The sequence below is a fragment of the Ascaphus truei genome, chromosome 6 (assembly GCF_040206685.1).
Source record: "Ascaphus truei isolate aAscTru1 chromosome 6, aAscTru1.hap1, whole genome shotgun sequence".
Classification (NCBI taxonomy): domain Eukaryota; kingdom Metazoa; phylum Chordata; class Amphibia; order Anura; family Ascaphidae; genus Ascaphus; species Ascaphus truei.
In genome coordinates this window covers 56,240,307-56,256,673 of record NC_134488.1, presented here as the reverse complement: position 1 = coordinate 56,256,673, position 16,367 = coordinate 56,240,307, and the positions used below count along the sequence as shown (strand labels likewise).

At 44.0% G+C, this 16,367-nt stretch overlaps 1 protein-coding gene across 1 annotated transcript in view; it reads right to left on the bottom strand.

Annotated features, from left to right (window-relative positions):
* The window catches only part of STT3A (STT3 oligosaccharyltransferase complex catalytic subunit A), a 36,278-nt gene extending 20,127 nt beyond the window's left edge, over window positions 1–16,151 (bottom strand). The window contains exons 1-3 of the mRNA XM_075604341.1: window positions 16,004–16,151; window positions 1,611–1,738; window positions 750–810 (exon numbers count right to left, since the gene is read on the bottom strand). Coding sequence (XP_075460456.1) covers window positions 750–810; window positions 1,611–1,698 — 149 coding nt within the window. The 5' untranslated portion in view covers window positions 1,699–1,738; window positions 16,004–16,151. The remainder of the gene's footprint in view (window positions 1–749; window positions 811–1,610; window positions 1,739–16,003) is intronic.
* Between the last annotated feature and the right edge of the window lie 216 nt (window positions 16,152–16,367).

Below are 16,367 nucleotides of genomic sequence, written 5' to 3'. Positions count from 1 at the left end.
CGGTTTACCTTAGTGTGGTTTCAAAAAAACAAAAATGTATGGCCAAAACAAGTACCCTCCAAAAGGAGTGTTGCTGCATAAACTGAACCTGTCACACTTGGATTACGCAAAATTGGTGTAGGGTGCGATATCTTTTAGTGGACCAACATTAGAGTCATGCATACTGTACAGAGTTTGAAACTCCATAGGTGTATTCTTCAGGTGCAAGATAAAAAAAAAATATCTATATGTAAATGGTATTGTAACATACAAAGAATAAATAAAAAAAATTCTCCAGGACTATTATGGTTTCTAGAGCTTTGTGGTTTCTTGGAATAATCTAGTTTAGTGCAAATTCACAGATTCCTGTAATCCCTATATGCAAGTCACTCTAGTTTTAGTTAATCCAACCGATCAAACTAATGTCTTTAACTACATGATTTATTCAATTCGGGCTGGAGAATGAAGAATCACAAGCAAGCTCTCTCTCAGCCTGCATTTCTCAACATTACGATCTTAAGAACTACTACCTAAACTGGTAAAACTTGCTTCCCCTCCAGCTTTAACATTTCAGCTTCATTTTCCATATTAGCAATTTATTACTATGGCCCTTATTCTATAAAGTGCGATACTGCACGGAAAGCCCTGCTGATTCCGTGCCGTGTTAGCACACTTTATAGAATAAATGGCCTAAGGTGAAAACCGATTATTAGTTGTTTCAGGAACAAGCTAAAGGATAAAAATAAAACAGACTAGAAAATTGTACTTACGGATCAAACTCATGGATAACACTTTCAAATCTCAAGACGGAGAACAATCTGGTGGAAAAGGCTGGGGAGGAAAGCAACATAAAGGCACTTAACAGATGAGCAAAGTCAGGGCTAAAAAAGGAGAAGGAATCCCCATAAAAACTGGATGATTTAGATCTTTATTTGGATCGTGTGTATTGATATCATCATATCAATACACAGATTGTTCACCTAGTGACCCCGTAGCGTCATTTGACAACTCGCGAGAGAGTTACAGTGGCCCCGCGCTCTTCCCCAAGGCATTTAAATGAAATGCTGGGGGACCGCACGAGGCCTCTGTAACTCACTCACGAGTTATCAAATAACGCTACGGGGTCAAGTGCTGTCACATGACACAGATCTGTCATTTGACGCTTGATATAAGGGGAGGGGGTGCGCGAGCAGTGGTGGAGAGCAGCAGGAGGGTGTATGGTAAAAAGTTTGCGCACCCCTGGTATAGAGCACTGTATTACTCATATCTCCGGCAGTTGAACATTGAGAGGAGGAGATCTATGGTTGTTTTAAACCTGGTTGTGAAATGAAGCAATAAGATTTAGAAAAGACTACTAGACCCGGTTATCTTACCACAGGAAGCCTAGAACTTGTACTTTATGAAGTTGAACTTCCCATACAATTGCATTCTATACGACACATCGTGCCCTTTTCTTTACATTTTTATTAAATTAAAATGGTCAGTGGAAAACAACCTCTTCGGCAGTTATAGGGTGTCGTCTCTTTACTTTCTAGAACCTTGTGTGCGAGAGACACAAGTAAATACGGTTGGGAATGTTTCTGCTTAACGAAGAACCTACATGGAGTGCAGAGAAATATTCAGATACTCACACAGCACTGCTGCCATAGACAGGATGAGGAGCTTGAGGAGAGTGTCCTGTTTCTCGTAGGACAGGCGCAAAAATCCTAATCGAGTCATTTTCACATGAAGGGATGGGACAGACAACACTCAAAAACACCTGCAAAAAAAATGAGGTTACAATAAAAAATATTAAATAGGTAAATCTATAAACACATAAAAAACATGGTCTCAAAAAGAGTTCAATATAAATATTTCCTGGAGTTTACAGTACACAAATGACGACATCATTTTACGTTTTTCATCCCAATCACATTACATGGTTACATTTTCCGACAGATTTATAATTTGCAAATGTGTTTAAGGGATTTTTTTTTTTTTTTTTAAATGTCACCACGAGATTTTCTAGGTGTTGCTTTTGTAAAGAAACCATGACATCTGTCCCCATTGGAACTATCGCTTAATTCTTTAGTTAGGTATGAGCACTTCCTATTACGTTCAAGTACTGCTGACATACATATATACTGTACATACATACAATAGTCAAAATGGTAGAAAAGGTGGCACAGGAGTATTCCCCATTAAATCTCAGTATAATGTTGCCAAGAAGGACTGAACTTATCTTGTCTCTAACCAGAGATCACTACTACTCATGTCAAAAAGGTTAAGTCATTGAAACCAGTCATTGTGTCTAGCCAATTCAAATATGGAGGCTCACCAAGTATCCACGCTCAGACGTAAGCATGTGTGTCCGGACGGACGACTAGAGCAGTATCTGCGAGAATTACCTCAGGCTATTCGTGCCGATATGCATATTCCTTTGAGTGTGCATTTTATATATCTTTTTGATGCAAAAGTACTGTATGTACATAAACTTCTTGATCGATAAACTTTCCTGTGTTTCATCTCCAAAGCATCCTGATGGTTAAATGAAGACTATTCCAAAATTTATTTCAGTTTGTGCTGCAAAATCTATGGTTGAACCCGCGTGAACAATAAAAAAATTCAGTGAACCCACTTACAGTACTGAAACTTCTGAATTTTTCTTCACACTTTTTGTAAATAAACACTCGTTGAAAATAAATAGTACAACAACGTCACCACTTCCACCCTTCCTTAAATTAAATGCCATAACTACTTCCTGCTTGTTTTTATATGCTGGACAACACCAATAAATGGAAATATTTTAGTAAATGGGGCCAAGCAAAAATGGCTAGATTCAAGCGTGCAAGAAAGCTAACAGGACACCGGCTGATTTTGTGAAAGGGAGGGATTTTAATGACATCGATTTGCCCCTTTGTTATTTGCATCTTGACCTGCTGCTTTTCAATTCACTAGTCAATTGAACAAAAGGCCTTCATAATACATACAAAATAAAGTTGATCATAAAACCAACTGCAATGTATAAACAATATATGTCATAAGGACTATGTTAGTATGAACAACAAAACTGCATTAATCATACTGAGCTTTGCAAAAGAAGACCAAAGTGACAGGTGCGTCAACACAGTTTAATTACCAGAATTTCCACTTGGAGCACAAGAAATTAACACAGCTTAAAGACCGACTAAAATTTGTAAGATGCAACATGACTGAAATGTAAAAAACCTTCATGGAAATCCATCCAGGAATGATTTGCAAAGTAATATCAAACTGGAAGTATCAATACAGCTGTAATAGATTACCAATCATTCTGGCTGCTTCTTCTAGTGGAATAGCACAAACCTGTCCTTGATATAGTCATGTAAAATACAGATGTTAGGAGAGGATTTTTTTTTTTTTTTAAAGGACCTATACTGTTAATTTCCGAATCCTAACTGCATTTCGTTGAGATACTATGTCATAAAGGACATTTAAAAAAAAAAAAAAAAAAAAAACACACACTTTTAGGCTCCTAAACTGCAATATGCAAGAGAATTACAAATTTGGCAGCAATTGCACTGCTTGTCACGTTACTGATCAATTTATTTGCATTGGAAATTGCACGATAATGTGGTCAAACTTGCCAAAGCGCATTATGGTGCGAAAACATCTGCAATTCTTTACCTGCCAACCAATCCGTATTATAGAGACATCTGTGCAAAGCAGCAGTATTTGGCACACTTTGTATTGCACCGTCACATTCTTTTTCTGGTACGGTTTGCATGAGAAGTTGACGATTGCCTCACAGACAAGACAACAAAATCCCCACAGGGCAGATTCTCTATTCCTGCCAAGCTCTATTTTTCGTTTTGATCTTGCACACTTTCAGAGCTACGAGCATCATAATGTAGCCCTGGCTGCAACTACATGAAAGTAGCTGCCAGCATTTTTTTATTTTTTATTTCTCAACATATTCCTTCTATAATGCTCTGCAGGCTCTTCTGGCAACAACAGTGTTGAAGCAGCGATACTATATTCCTTTCCCCCACACTACCTTCTTTTTTTCTTATTTTTGTATATAAGGCATCATAAAAATGTTTAATGCTACATTCTTACCGAAGTTAGCAATCGTTTGGTGCTCCGGTTATAAATCTGTAACAATCCTCAGTGAGCCTAACGAAATGGCTGTCTTTCAGTTTCAATCAATCCTTCAGTCAGTGTGGCTCAGCAGCTACAATATATCCTGATATTACCAAGGTAACATTGACTATTGCTACAGCTCACACTGCTGGGAATATTGGTCAAAATTGATCAGTAACGGAAAGTGTTGCAAATATCTTGCACTGCTTGGGAGTTGGGCTAAAACCTGCTATAGGCTTCGACCCCGGTGCGCGCCTGCACAATGCGCGATGGCCTTTGCCAAAAGACAAGAATTTTGTCTTTTGGCGCGGCGGCTGAGCATTGGCCACGTCACGGCGGCGGTTCAGCCGAGGGTGAACCAGCCGAGTGACGTCATGGCCACGCCCCCCAGTCGCGAGTGATCTGGAGAAGTCTATCAGATCGCTTGGCTGGAGGGGGAGAGCGCAGCATTGGGCCGTAGCCATAAAAATCAAAGCATGCTTTCAACAACCACGCAGCTTAAATTTTTTTTTTACGTTTTAATATATGCAGATTTGATTACCTTTATTGAAAACTAATTAACTAAGCCGTCGATAGACTCTTTCGTGTGTGTGATCGCTCAGCAACATCCTGCTTCCCAGGGTTCACTAAATGGCTAGCTGCCTTTCGGTTTCAAATCAATCCTTCAGTCAGTGTAACTCAGCAGCTACAACGTAAGGTAACATTATCTATTGTTACAGTTTGCAGCTCAAACTGCTGGGAATATTAGCAATACATTATCACAAACAGAAAAGTGTTACAAACATCTTGCACTGCTGGGTGTGTGCGCTAAAGTAGGGGTGTGCAAACATCTCCGTGTGCACCCCTGCCTGCTCTCCTCGGCGCCTCGCGATCACCCCATGGCGTTGAATAACGCGCAGGGTCATGTGACGTCACCATAGTAACGTGACCCGCAGTGTCATTTGACGCGTCACGGGAAGGTAAGTGTGTTATAGAGGTCTCGCGAGGTCCCCCGGCATTTAATTTAAATGCCTTGGGGGAGAGCGCAGCACCTCTATACCTGCCACGACACCCAAGAAAATCTAGCACCCCCCAGCTAAAAAAAAAATCACAAGATGCGCAGTATAATAATAAAAAAAATAGTATTATCTTGTACTACAGAACTGATTTTAGAAAATATAAGATTTCACAAGTTTTGCTTCTTTCAAGAAGCACTCCAGGTTGCATTTCTGGCTGTGTTTATTTATTCTAGTTATAGGATTGAAGCAGGGGTTCCCCAGAGCTAAACAACGTTAATTTTAGCTCTGGGGACCCCCCTGCTTCCCGAGATACTTCCCTCCGTAGGGAGTGCCGGTATATCTACAGGTAGCGCTACGAAGGGGCTTGTTAGTGCCAGCACGAAGGGGCTTGTTAGTGCCAGCATAAGAGCGGCTCCAAGCAGATGATTGCCGAGATACCTCTGTAGGGGGCGCCAACATCCTTCATATTTAAAAGTCCCGGTCCTGCGGGCCAATCGGAAGCTGTGACATCATCCCTTCTGGCTTCATATTGGCCCGCATGACTAGTGACATGTAAATATGAATGATACTAGCACCCCCTACAGAGGTATCTCAGCAATCATCTCCCCGGAGCTGAAATTAACACAGTTCAGCTCTTTAGAGCCCCTGCTTCAATCCTAGAACCAACATAAACAAAGCAAGAAATGCAACCTAGAGTGCTGCTTTGGGAGGCATCTTTGCAAAGCCTATCTGCATATATCACAATGGTGAAGTCACACTATCATGTTCTATTCAACCATGGAAATTCATACAAGAATGCCATCTATGCAAAATAAATATAAATAAAAAAAAGGCCTGGGAACAAAATCGGCTTTTGATATATTGTTGGCATACCATCCTGTTGAATCAATTAAGTTATATAAATATAATAAAGGTTTGTTTGCCTGTTTTCCTCAAGACGCTTAAACTGCCACAAGCGAGAGGTGGTAAGAGAACTCAAATACGCATAAGAGAAAAAAGTCAGTTACATTCATAAAAAGGATTTCATATCTTCAGTACTGAAAGGGGGAAAAAATAAAAATAAAAAAAGCACTTGGAAAATGCACTCTGGGACACTGGAGTTTGTCTCTTAAACCCTGCAGTGACAGAGTGGATCGGCTATACCTGTAGTGGCCAACTGCAGTTCAAGGACAACCAACAGGCCAGGTTCTAGGGATACTTCTGCTTTAGCACAGGTTTGAGCCACCTGTGCTGAAATAGGGATTTCCCTAAAACCTGACCTGTTGTTGCCCTTGAAAACTGGAGTTGGCTACCCCTGTAGTATAGCAACCAAAGGGTGCTCAGTATATTCAAATTAACTACAAAAAATGGCATGGACTAAAAAGTATGAAGTTTTTCCTTTAGGCTATTGAATATTTTCCAGCCTTATGAATGCTAAAACATTCAATTTGTCACTTGTGACATTCTGAGGTAGGGAGACAAGATAGGTTATTATACGATTTCCTCAAAGTTGACACTGGGTGCCCATTACATTTATGCGTTTAAATTCTAAATACCGCCAATTGTAGTACGAGACATCAGTCTACAAAATACTTATTAGAAAAGTGACGTTTTGCATGTGTTCTGTGACCATTAATTGCCATGCCATGGTTAGGACAGATTTTGTCTGCCCGGCTTTTAAACCACTTTACCAAGAACGGTGACTTTGAAAATCCTTCTTAACCACCGTTGTCTTAAGAATTGCCTGCAGTAGTGTCACAACTAGTTTTTTTAAACATGGGATTAAAGCAGAGTGTCTCTGGAACGGAACCCAATTCATTCAGTTCTATAGAGCCCCTGCTTCCCGAGATAGACGGTGCTAGAAGCCACTCTGCTCGACAACCAGGGTTTATGTAATGGCAGAGTTTAAGCTCCCGTACCTTGCAGGCCAATAGGTACCCGTGACATCAGGTTTGGCTTCCTGTTGGCCGACGTGAGAGCTTTAAAAACCTTGCCGAGATACCGGCACCCCCTACAAAGTTCTGTATCTCAGGAAACAGGGGGTCCCGGAGTTTCAATTAATTGTGTAATGCTCCGGAGATCCGGAGCTTCAAAAACATGTTAAAAAAGAAGAAAGGAAAAAAGCAACTTGGATTGCTCCTTTAACACTTCAATAAACTCCATGCCAGCTGAGAAGTGGCAAAATGCTGCATTCTGCCTAATCCTAATAAATTGCCCTTTCAAACAGATACATGTTAAAAGAAGAAATCCCGAAGAAGTTTAAAAAAAAAAAAAAAAAAAAAAACACCCACAAGCCTTTGAATTCATATCATATGCACTTAAGTTTTCAGCACAATCATTATTTATTATTTCTTAGGAGAGTGATACCTTTAAAAAAAGTGCAGTTCCCACTACTGTTCTCTCCCTCCGCACCCTGGATGGCAAGCGGAGTGTTTCCCGGAGCTGGAACACTGTTTTCATGGCCCCCGACATACTTACTGCTGAAGGTAGCGTTGGTACAGTGTCCTCCAGGGGTAACTAAATTGAGGTTTAAATCCTGTGCCATGGGAGTCACTAGGAAGCCGATTGCTGTTCGCCAGGGATTCAAATGACAAGAAAGCACCGTCTGCATCTGTCCTGGTAAGTGTCATGTGAACAAGAGGGACCCCAGCGCTGAAATTAATGCAGATTATCTCTGGGGACCCCATAACGTGATCGCTCAGAAAAGTGGTCACGTGATCAATACACGCATGGGGACCTCTGGCACTGAAGGGGTTAAGTTAAACGGAAGACAAGAGCTCATTAAAGTTTTTGAAGTGAAACTTCTATGCTGGCAACTACCAAATTAATTTTTTTCCTTGGAGTAAATCACCTTGTTGGAGACGGAAGCACAGTGCAGGAAGTGACGTCACTACTGGCAGAAAAGGCTGTTATGGCAGCTGGCGCGCGGAGGAACCCCACGCTCGGCGCACATGCGCCGGAGCCATTGCCGTCAGCCTCTTTTGTCACTGACAAAAGACAAAGAAGTTTCACTTACAAAAAAAATTGTGTGTGCCGAGAACGTGCATTTTAAGTCGAGGTGTGAAGCAGGTGGTCTCTGGAGCTGAAACCCAGTAATTTCAGCACCGGAACCTGTCGTTACAAGACATACAGACCTCCATAGGGGGTGCCGGTATCTCCTGCAAATGTAAAGCTCCCGCGTAACATGGGCCATCAACCTGTCACGGCTTCCTATTGACCCGCGGGAGCTTTGAAACTCTACCATTAAGTGATCCCTGATAGGCGAGCATCTGCTGGCACTCCCTATAAGTAAGTATCTCCGGAAACACGGGGTCCCCGGAGCTGAAATGAATGGGTTTAAACCCTGGAGAAACCCTGCTTCAAATTGTCAATTATGTTCCTGCCAAGTTGCAATGGCTGCTTTTACGCTCTGATCATGTAGCGTCAAAACCGGTTATGGTTCTTAAATGTGGGATAGGTCAGTGTCAATATACTATAAAATTCCAATCACCAGTGGTGTAACAATAAAATACATTTAAATTAATATAAATACCAGCCTCATGATTGTTGTTGTCTTTTCCCAGGAATTCAGTGCAATGCATCCTAAGTTAGTACGCCCACTGCACTAACGCTCACCCTCAACCCTAAAGATTTCTAGAAAGTGAAGTGGAGGCTGGTTCTATCTATGCAGACGGCATTAGCTGGATAATTTTAACAACAGGCAGTGAGTTTGCCTTCCTGCTCTATATGATATATGCACAATTAGAGCCTCTCTGCTGGGTAACTCACTGTTAATGTTACTGTGAGTCCCAGCTTTACTATGTTGTGAATTATTTTCCATTAATAGAGCCTGTGTCAGCGTTACCTTCTAAGCTTATGCAACATAACATTTACTACCACTGTAGGTGCTTGCTGGTATATATCTGAGCAGGATTGCTGGATTTTTGACCATTCAAAGGCTCACTGTGTAGGATACGTTTACCTACAGTTTGCATACTTGCTCCAGAGGGGTTAACACCCTGACTTATAGCATCCTCTGTCCTTCCAACCCCAGGAATATTGATTCTGGGATTGTATAATCACACATTTATTGACAGGGATGTATGACATTGTCAATTTAATTCATTTTTAATACTTAGTACACAACGTTTGGTAATATATGTTTTAAGTAAATTTATTAAAAGTTAGATTTTACATTATGTAGGAGTGCAGTTAGGGAATTCTTTAGGGGACACATCCATTTTGTGTTCCCCTTCCCCCCTCTTTTTGCCTGATTCAATGTGATCACCAAGCAAATAAAACGTATTTTTTTTATTTTTTTTTAAATGCATAAAATGTACAATACATACTACTTTTTACAGACTGCTTAACCAAATTGGGAATTATGCATGGCTGCCAAAAAAAAAAAAAAAAAGCCTGGCTCATTTTTTGAGCTCCTGCAAATACTTGATTTGAAAGTAAAGTATACGATCAGATAAAAAGTAAAGGTCATTTCCAGAAGAAAGTTATTTTTCTGAGTCAGCGTGGCACTAGAGCCTTACTGGTGATCTACAAGTCCAAGCTCCCCTGTCACTTATCAGCTATTCTACTCCTGTGTTTGTCCTTTTCCATTCTTCCATGGGACTCTCTTGCACACCCAGCCAATCCCAAAGTGCCAACTGTATATTACTCTACTGTAAACCTGTATGCCTTTATAATATAGCCAATTTAAATATATTAGTTGTAGGGTAAAAAGTGATAACGGGGGAAAAAAATAAATAAAAACAGACCCTTCTGGGGCCACAGTCTGAGATGTGTTATATATAGGTGTTTATCATCTGAAATTAGGCAATATTTTTTTTTTATGTTTCTGTAATTTCAAACAGAATCAAGAAGCAAATGAGTTATTTTAACTCTGTTTTTCTGTTTTCAAATTCCAATAGACTACACCGATTTTTCCACACTACTAACAAATTTCCATTATCGTTTGTGCTTAATCTCGGAACATCAAAATGTGCACTCGTATCTGTGTTCACATTACATTCACACTGCAGATGTGCAGCAATGCAATATACTGCTTTTGGCTCACTAACCATAGGTAAAGTGTGACTTTATTCCCAGTCCTCCCACTCTCCACTATATTCTTGCATCTGTCAGTAAGGTTTCTTTCCAGTTTGGAGAGTAGTTACTTATTCAATTCATTAATGCTTTATTGGCATGACTTACATAGTCACAAGCTTTGACAAATCTATGTACAATAGTTTAGCCAACGTTCAGCACTACAAACGTTGTCACAATGTTAAGCCCTGACAGTTCGATGTACCGTCTCCTTTCCACCTCTACTGGTCTCTCGCGCCTTTAACCCCTTTCCCCCCTGGGCATCCCTCACATTCATTATATGCTAAACATTTTCCCTCCTCAACTTTAAATCAAACATAAAACCACCATCTGAAGGAAGGAATTCAATATCCTGGACTCGACACTCCTGCCCCACACCCAGTGTCACACTTTTCATCCATTATGGACATGCACTGCCATCTACTGCACTTCTTCACCTGCTGCCTGTAAATCTCCTAACAATGCCAGATTGTAAAAAATATCTGGGGCCAGGATTACCTTTCCTATTGCTACATGTTGCACTTAATGTATTCCTTGTATTGTCTCTTTTATTATGTGCTGCATCACCGTTGGAGATATAGATATAATGGTGAAAGGCGGGGTTGCAGACCTGTCTAAGACATGCAAATGAGCACACAGTAATATTTCCATTTGCTATATGCTTTACGGTGAAGGGTTTTTTGTCACTTTTTTTACCCACCATAGCTTAAATAATGTGTGGTGGATGCCTGTCTGGAGTGTGACTGTCTGGCACCTCGGCCTTGTAGCATCGCCTTCGGGCTTAAGCTACATGCTGCGATTGGGGTGACACCAGATCTCTGGGCGATTCAGGACCAAGCGGAAGGAACCCCATGCGACATCACAGCATCTAACCAGTGCCCTACGAGAAACGGCGAAGACCTCCCTCCCTGCGATGAGAAGGGTGGCAACAGCGGCCCCCCAGACCAGAGCAGAGAGGATGGAAGCCTCCAAGGACAGGTGACATTTCCCCTCCAGCAGCCCTAACCCCACTGCCAGCACCAACGGCCCCAGCTCCAACCCGGGATCAGTAGCAACAGGAGGGTTTCCCCCGTCTGGAACTCTGGATGAGGCAGACGGTGGTAATGCAACTGAGTGAGGTCAACGGACAGCGCCCTCAATTGGACGCCGAGACCTTTGCCAAGGAGCTGGTGAGTAGAGCAGGCTTTACTCCAGACGAGCTCCTGCGCATCCAGGACCACAGGGGTGGCCTGTTTTTCCATCACTTTCACCACGGTGGGTGCCTGCAGGCGGTATTGGGAGGCATTCCAGACCCTGAAACAGGAGCTCCCCTTCTCCCAGTTAGACGTTAACTGCCTCATCCAGAGGGACCAGAAGAGGATCACTGCAATGGTGGGGAACCCCCACATCCCTGGAAGGGATATTGCCATCTTTCTGCGGTGCTTTTACACCGTGGTGAAGGAACCGAGTCAAGGACAAGTTGGGGTACAGGTTGGGAAAGTGGAACATGATCGTGTGCATGTGGCTAGACCCAGACGAGACGGACCGGTTACAACACCAACCCTCCAGCTTTTCACTTGCTGGTTGCTCAGGAAGGCTTTATTTTACCCTGACTAGCCCCAGACCTGCGTGAATTGCTGGAACCTGGGGCACCTGTGGAAACAATGCACTCTGGGAACCTGCAGGAAGTGTAAAAACACCGGACACGACACCAAGGATTGTCCCCTCCAGAAAACTTGCGACCTGTGCGGAATGACAAACCACATGTTTCGAGATTGCGAACTGAGAGTCAGAAGCTACGCAGAGGTCGCGGCGAAAGGCGCAAAACCGGGTGTCAACCTGGCAACAACTCAGGTGGCAGCCAAAAAGACCCCTGCAACCCAACCGGCAAAGGAAAACAGCGGTAAGCATCAGAAGGAACAAAGGCGAAAAAAAGAGGCCACCAAAGCAGCGGCCGCTGCGGCTCCCAAGCCTGTTCCTTCAGCAGCAGCCCCGATCTACGAGGAACTCTACTCCCCTAAAGCATCAGACTGAGACCAAGCTGACAAATTCCTGCCAGGGATTACAAATATCACTGACCGGGCAGGAAAAGCAGCCATGAACGCCTCCCTGATGCTGGTGGAGCTCCACACTGCAACCACATCCTTTAAGACGGGTAGGACGCCGGGCGGAGGTGGCATCCCAGCTGAGTTATACATATGAATCGGCCCAGATCTGCTCAAGCTTTACAGGGAGGTGGAAGCAGAGGGCAGGAAGACCCCAACGCTGAGGGAAGGAATGTTGACGCTCTTGTACAAGCGAAAAGGGGAGAGGTGCGACCCCAAGAGCTGGCATCCCATCTCGCTCCTGAACGTAGACTACAAGATCCTAGCAAAAGTACTGGCAAACAGACTAAATAAAGGTCATCCAACAGATCATCCATCTAGGAGCAGACATGCGGCATCCCAATTCGCAGGATCGCAGACAGCCTCGCCCTTATCAGAGACACAGTCAACTACATCAAAGACCATCGCGTACATGTGGCCCTGGTTAGCTTGGACCAGAAGGCCTTTGACTGTGTCTCCCACGATTTCATGGGCAGCGTGCGTATGGGATGGGGCAGATGTTCTGTTCTTATGTTACTTATGTTAAACTGATTTACCTTGATATTTGCATTGTGGCGATCGTGAACAGATTGAAGACTAACCCCTTCCCTGTACTTTCAGGGGTTAGGTAAGGCTACCCTCTTTCACCTTTTTGTCTGTTGGATAGAGCTCTTTGCCCAGTGCATCAGACGAGACGCAGGGATCAGAGGGATAGTCACGCCAGTACCCCAGAGACGTGAAGTGCTCGCTCTACATGGATGATGTCACCATCTTCTGTGCAGATAGCCGGTTGGTGAAGACGCTCGTCCGGACGTGTGAGGACTTCGGAAAAACTTCAGGAGCAAAAGTCAACTGCGGGAAGTCAAAGACCAGCTATTTGGGAGTTGGAACTTGACTGCCGACCCCTTGCCCTTCCCCATCAGAGCAGGCCTCATCAAAATCCTGGTCTGGTGTGGTGTGGGTTGCGAAGGTGCAGCCCTGAAGAGCTGGAATGAAAGACTGAACAAAGTGAAGCAGAAATTTTGACTGTGGCGCCTTAGACCCCTAACCATACAGGGGGGGGGGGGGGGAGAAACAAAAAAAAAAAAAAAACACAACTGGTGCTGCAGAACGAGATTCTTCCTGTTCTGCAGTACATGGCCAAGGCATGGCCACCCTCGAGCAGAACCTGTCATCTCCATGGCAGTGTTCTGCTTCATCTGGGGTGCCAAGATGGAAAGAAGCAAGCATGAAGTAATGTACAAGGAGCCGTGCAAGGGGGGGGGGGGGGGGGTAAAGGAATTCCTGACATCCCTACTATGCTGTGTGCTTTCTTTGTAAGCAACTGCGTACGAATCACCCCGAGAGACTGAGACAAGGACTCTTCTGGGTACTCCATGTCCCGCTTCCTACCCCTGCCTCTCTGGAGAGCACTGGGGTGGGACAGCTCCATCCCTTACAACTGGCACATGCCCTGGTTCTACAAGGATGTGAGGAAGTTCGTGAGGTAGAACTGCAGGGAGTAAAACCAGATCTGTGGAAGTCCAAGGTCATTTACAAAATGATCAGGGCAAAGGACATCATAGAGTCGGTCCCAGGACTCCACCACAACACTTTTGAAACGGTGTGGAGGAATGTGGCATCAAAGGGACTAACGAACAAGCATACGGACATTGCATGGCGGGCCATGCATGGGGGACCCCCCGTGAGGGCAGACAAGTATGAAAGTAGACTTAGCCTCGTGAGGCACTGCCCCAGGTGCAACCCAGTGGAGGAAACGGTTCACCTCTTCTGGAACTGCCCCTCTGCCACACACACACACACACACACACACACGAAACTGGTTGGTGTCTAATGTGTTGTTTCAAGAACGTTTTGCTATTCGCCAGGGAACGTTTGACCAAGGGGGAAGAAGAGGATGTCGGTACAGGACTGTCACAGGCTGATTCATAACCTGCTCAAAGACTATTACATCATTGACGGCCTTGAGGAGGACTACACCGCCTCTACCACCACCCCCCAAATGTTTTTTCTGTGCAAATAAAAGTTTGAGATGATGTATGTATGACATGTATTGACCTAAATGCATGACATATGTACAAGCAATACACTACGCCGTGGTGCACGTCACAGTTTTTGTACTTTTGGGAAGATATTCATAAAAAGTTCATGTATGAGAGATGTATGGTTTATGCACTGTGCCAGTGTACACGTCGCAGTTTTTTTTCTTTTGGAAAATGATTTATGTATTGTTATAATCTTGTTGTAAAGATTCACTGCATAATAAAAGAATTTTCAAAACAAAAAAAGCTGTCTGTGGGTAGGTTTATTGGCTATGCATGTTATCTCAGGCTGTGCAATGCAGCAGGTATAAGCTTATAGGGGTCCGTGTCATGATTTGAAGCAAAAGGTGGCACTGTGTGCTTGTTTGCATGTCATTTCCCAGAATCCGTTGCTGCAGTGTAAGCACGGTACAGTATGCTGGGTGATAATGGTGAAAGGCAGGGTTGCAGACCTGACTAAGACATGCAAAATGAGCACAGTAATATTTCCATTTGATAGATAGATAGATATAGAGATATATATATATATATACACACACACATATATATATATATACATATATACATATACACACGCGTTTAGTCTCAAAAAAAATATCACGGTCACTTACATTAATCTTGCAATGTATCCTTTCTTGGATTACAAGATCTTTAGGCCACATTAAGACATTGCACAGGCCTGCACTTGCATTATTAGGCTGGGGCCATAGAGGGTTGAGTCGAGCCGCGCTGACGCTGAGGCGCGCCTGCTGAAATCTGCGAGATTTCATGCCCATGCAGGCGAGCCAGCGGGCGCGATCGGAGACGGGGGGAGACTGAGGGAGGCGGGGCAGTGACGTCGCTGGGCCAATCGCCCGTGACGCACAGACGTCACGGCGCCATGACGTTGACGCAGCTCCGCGCTGATTGGATGTTTTCAGTCGACAGCGCACTGAAAAACAGCTTGGCTGTCGGCTGAAAACTCCAGCGCCTCAGCACGCCTGCGGACGCTCGCGTGGGCCCCCTCTCAAGGCATCCTCATTGAGGATGCAGGGGCTCAGCGCGGAGCGTCAGCACGGCTCAGCGCGGCCTGTCCTTCTATGGACTCGGCCTTAGTATCTTATATGTGCATGTTGCTTACTAGCAAACTTATTAGAATACAATTGTAATTTAGACACAAGAACCTGTCACATCTCATATCCAAAGAGGCCTTTGAAGCAAATAACCCTCAAACATTGCTCCGAATTGCCAAGGAAAATATTCCCATGAATTTCAATGGAATCCAAGTCCATGAGATAAGAAACAGAATATGGGGTTTCTGAATTAAATTAAGACATTCCTTCTATTTGTTTCAGAGGAATGGAACCAGAAATTATTTGGAGTGCTTAAGCTGGTGTATTATTTACCTAAATATATTTTGAAGAACATATGGGGGGGGGAGCACACACACATACACACGTTTAATAGACTTCAAGAGCATCAGTGATTGTGTGTGTGTGTGTGTGTGTGTGTGTGTGTGTGTGTGTGTGTGTGTGTATGTATGTATGTATGTATATATATATATATATATACATACATACATACATACACTCTCTCTCCCTCCCTCCCTAGCTGGCTGGCTGATGTGGCTCTGCCCATGCTCTTGTCTGTATCAATGGGATGCCGCTTCCACATATCACTGCCCAACGTGTGGGGGCCGGGACAGCTCGGCCTGTAATCTGTCCGAATAAATCCGTACAGACACGGGGATCCTCGCCCATGCCGCCCGCCCCGGTCCTCCGCTTACCTGGCAGCCGCTCCTCTCCCCATCAAACTCCCCACACTTTCTCAGCCTAGCCTGGCGCCACCGAAGCCCCGCCCCCTAAGAGGTCAGCCACGTTGATAGGCGCCATACACTTCCTCACCGGGCTTGGCGTGTTTTTATTGGTCGCAACAAATGCGGGTGGGTGGGAGGAGCCGAGGGGGCGCTGTGATTCAGCAACTCTCTATTGGCTGCCATAGGGATCCGTCAATCTTAAAGGGCTGGGCTTTCCCACTCCTCTCTCTATTGCCCGTCAGGTTAGAGTTTGCAGACAGGAAATGTTGGGTTGGGTTGGGTTGAGGTGCAAGAAGTGACGTGTCCATTCCAGCGAAGCGCGATGAATGTGAGG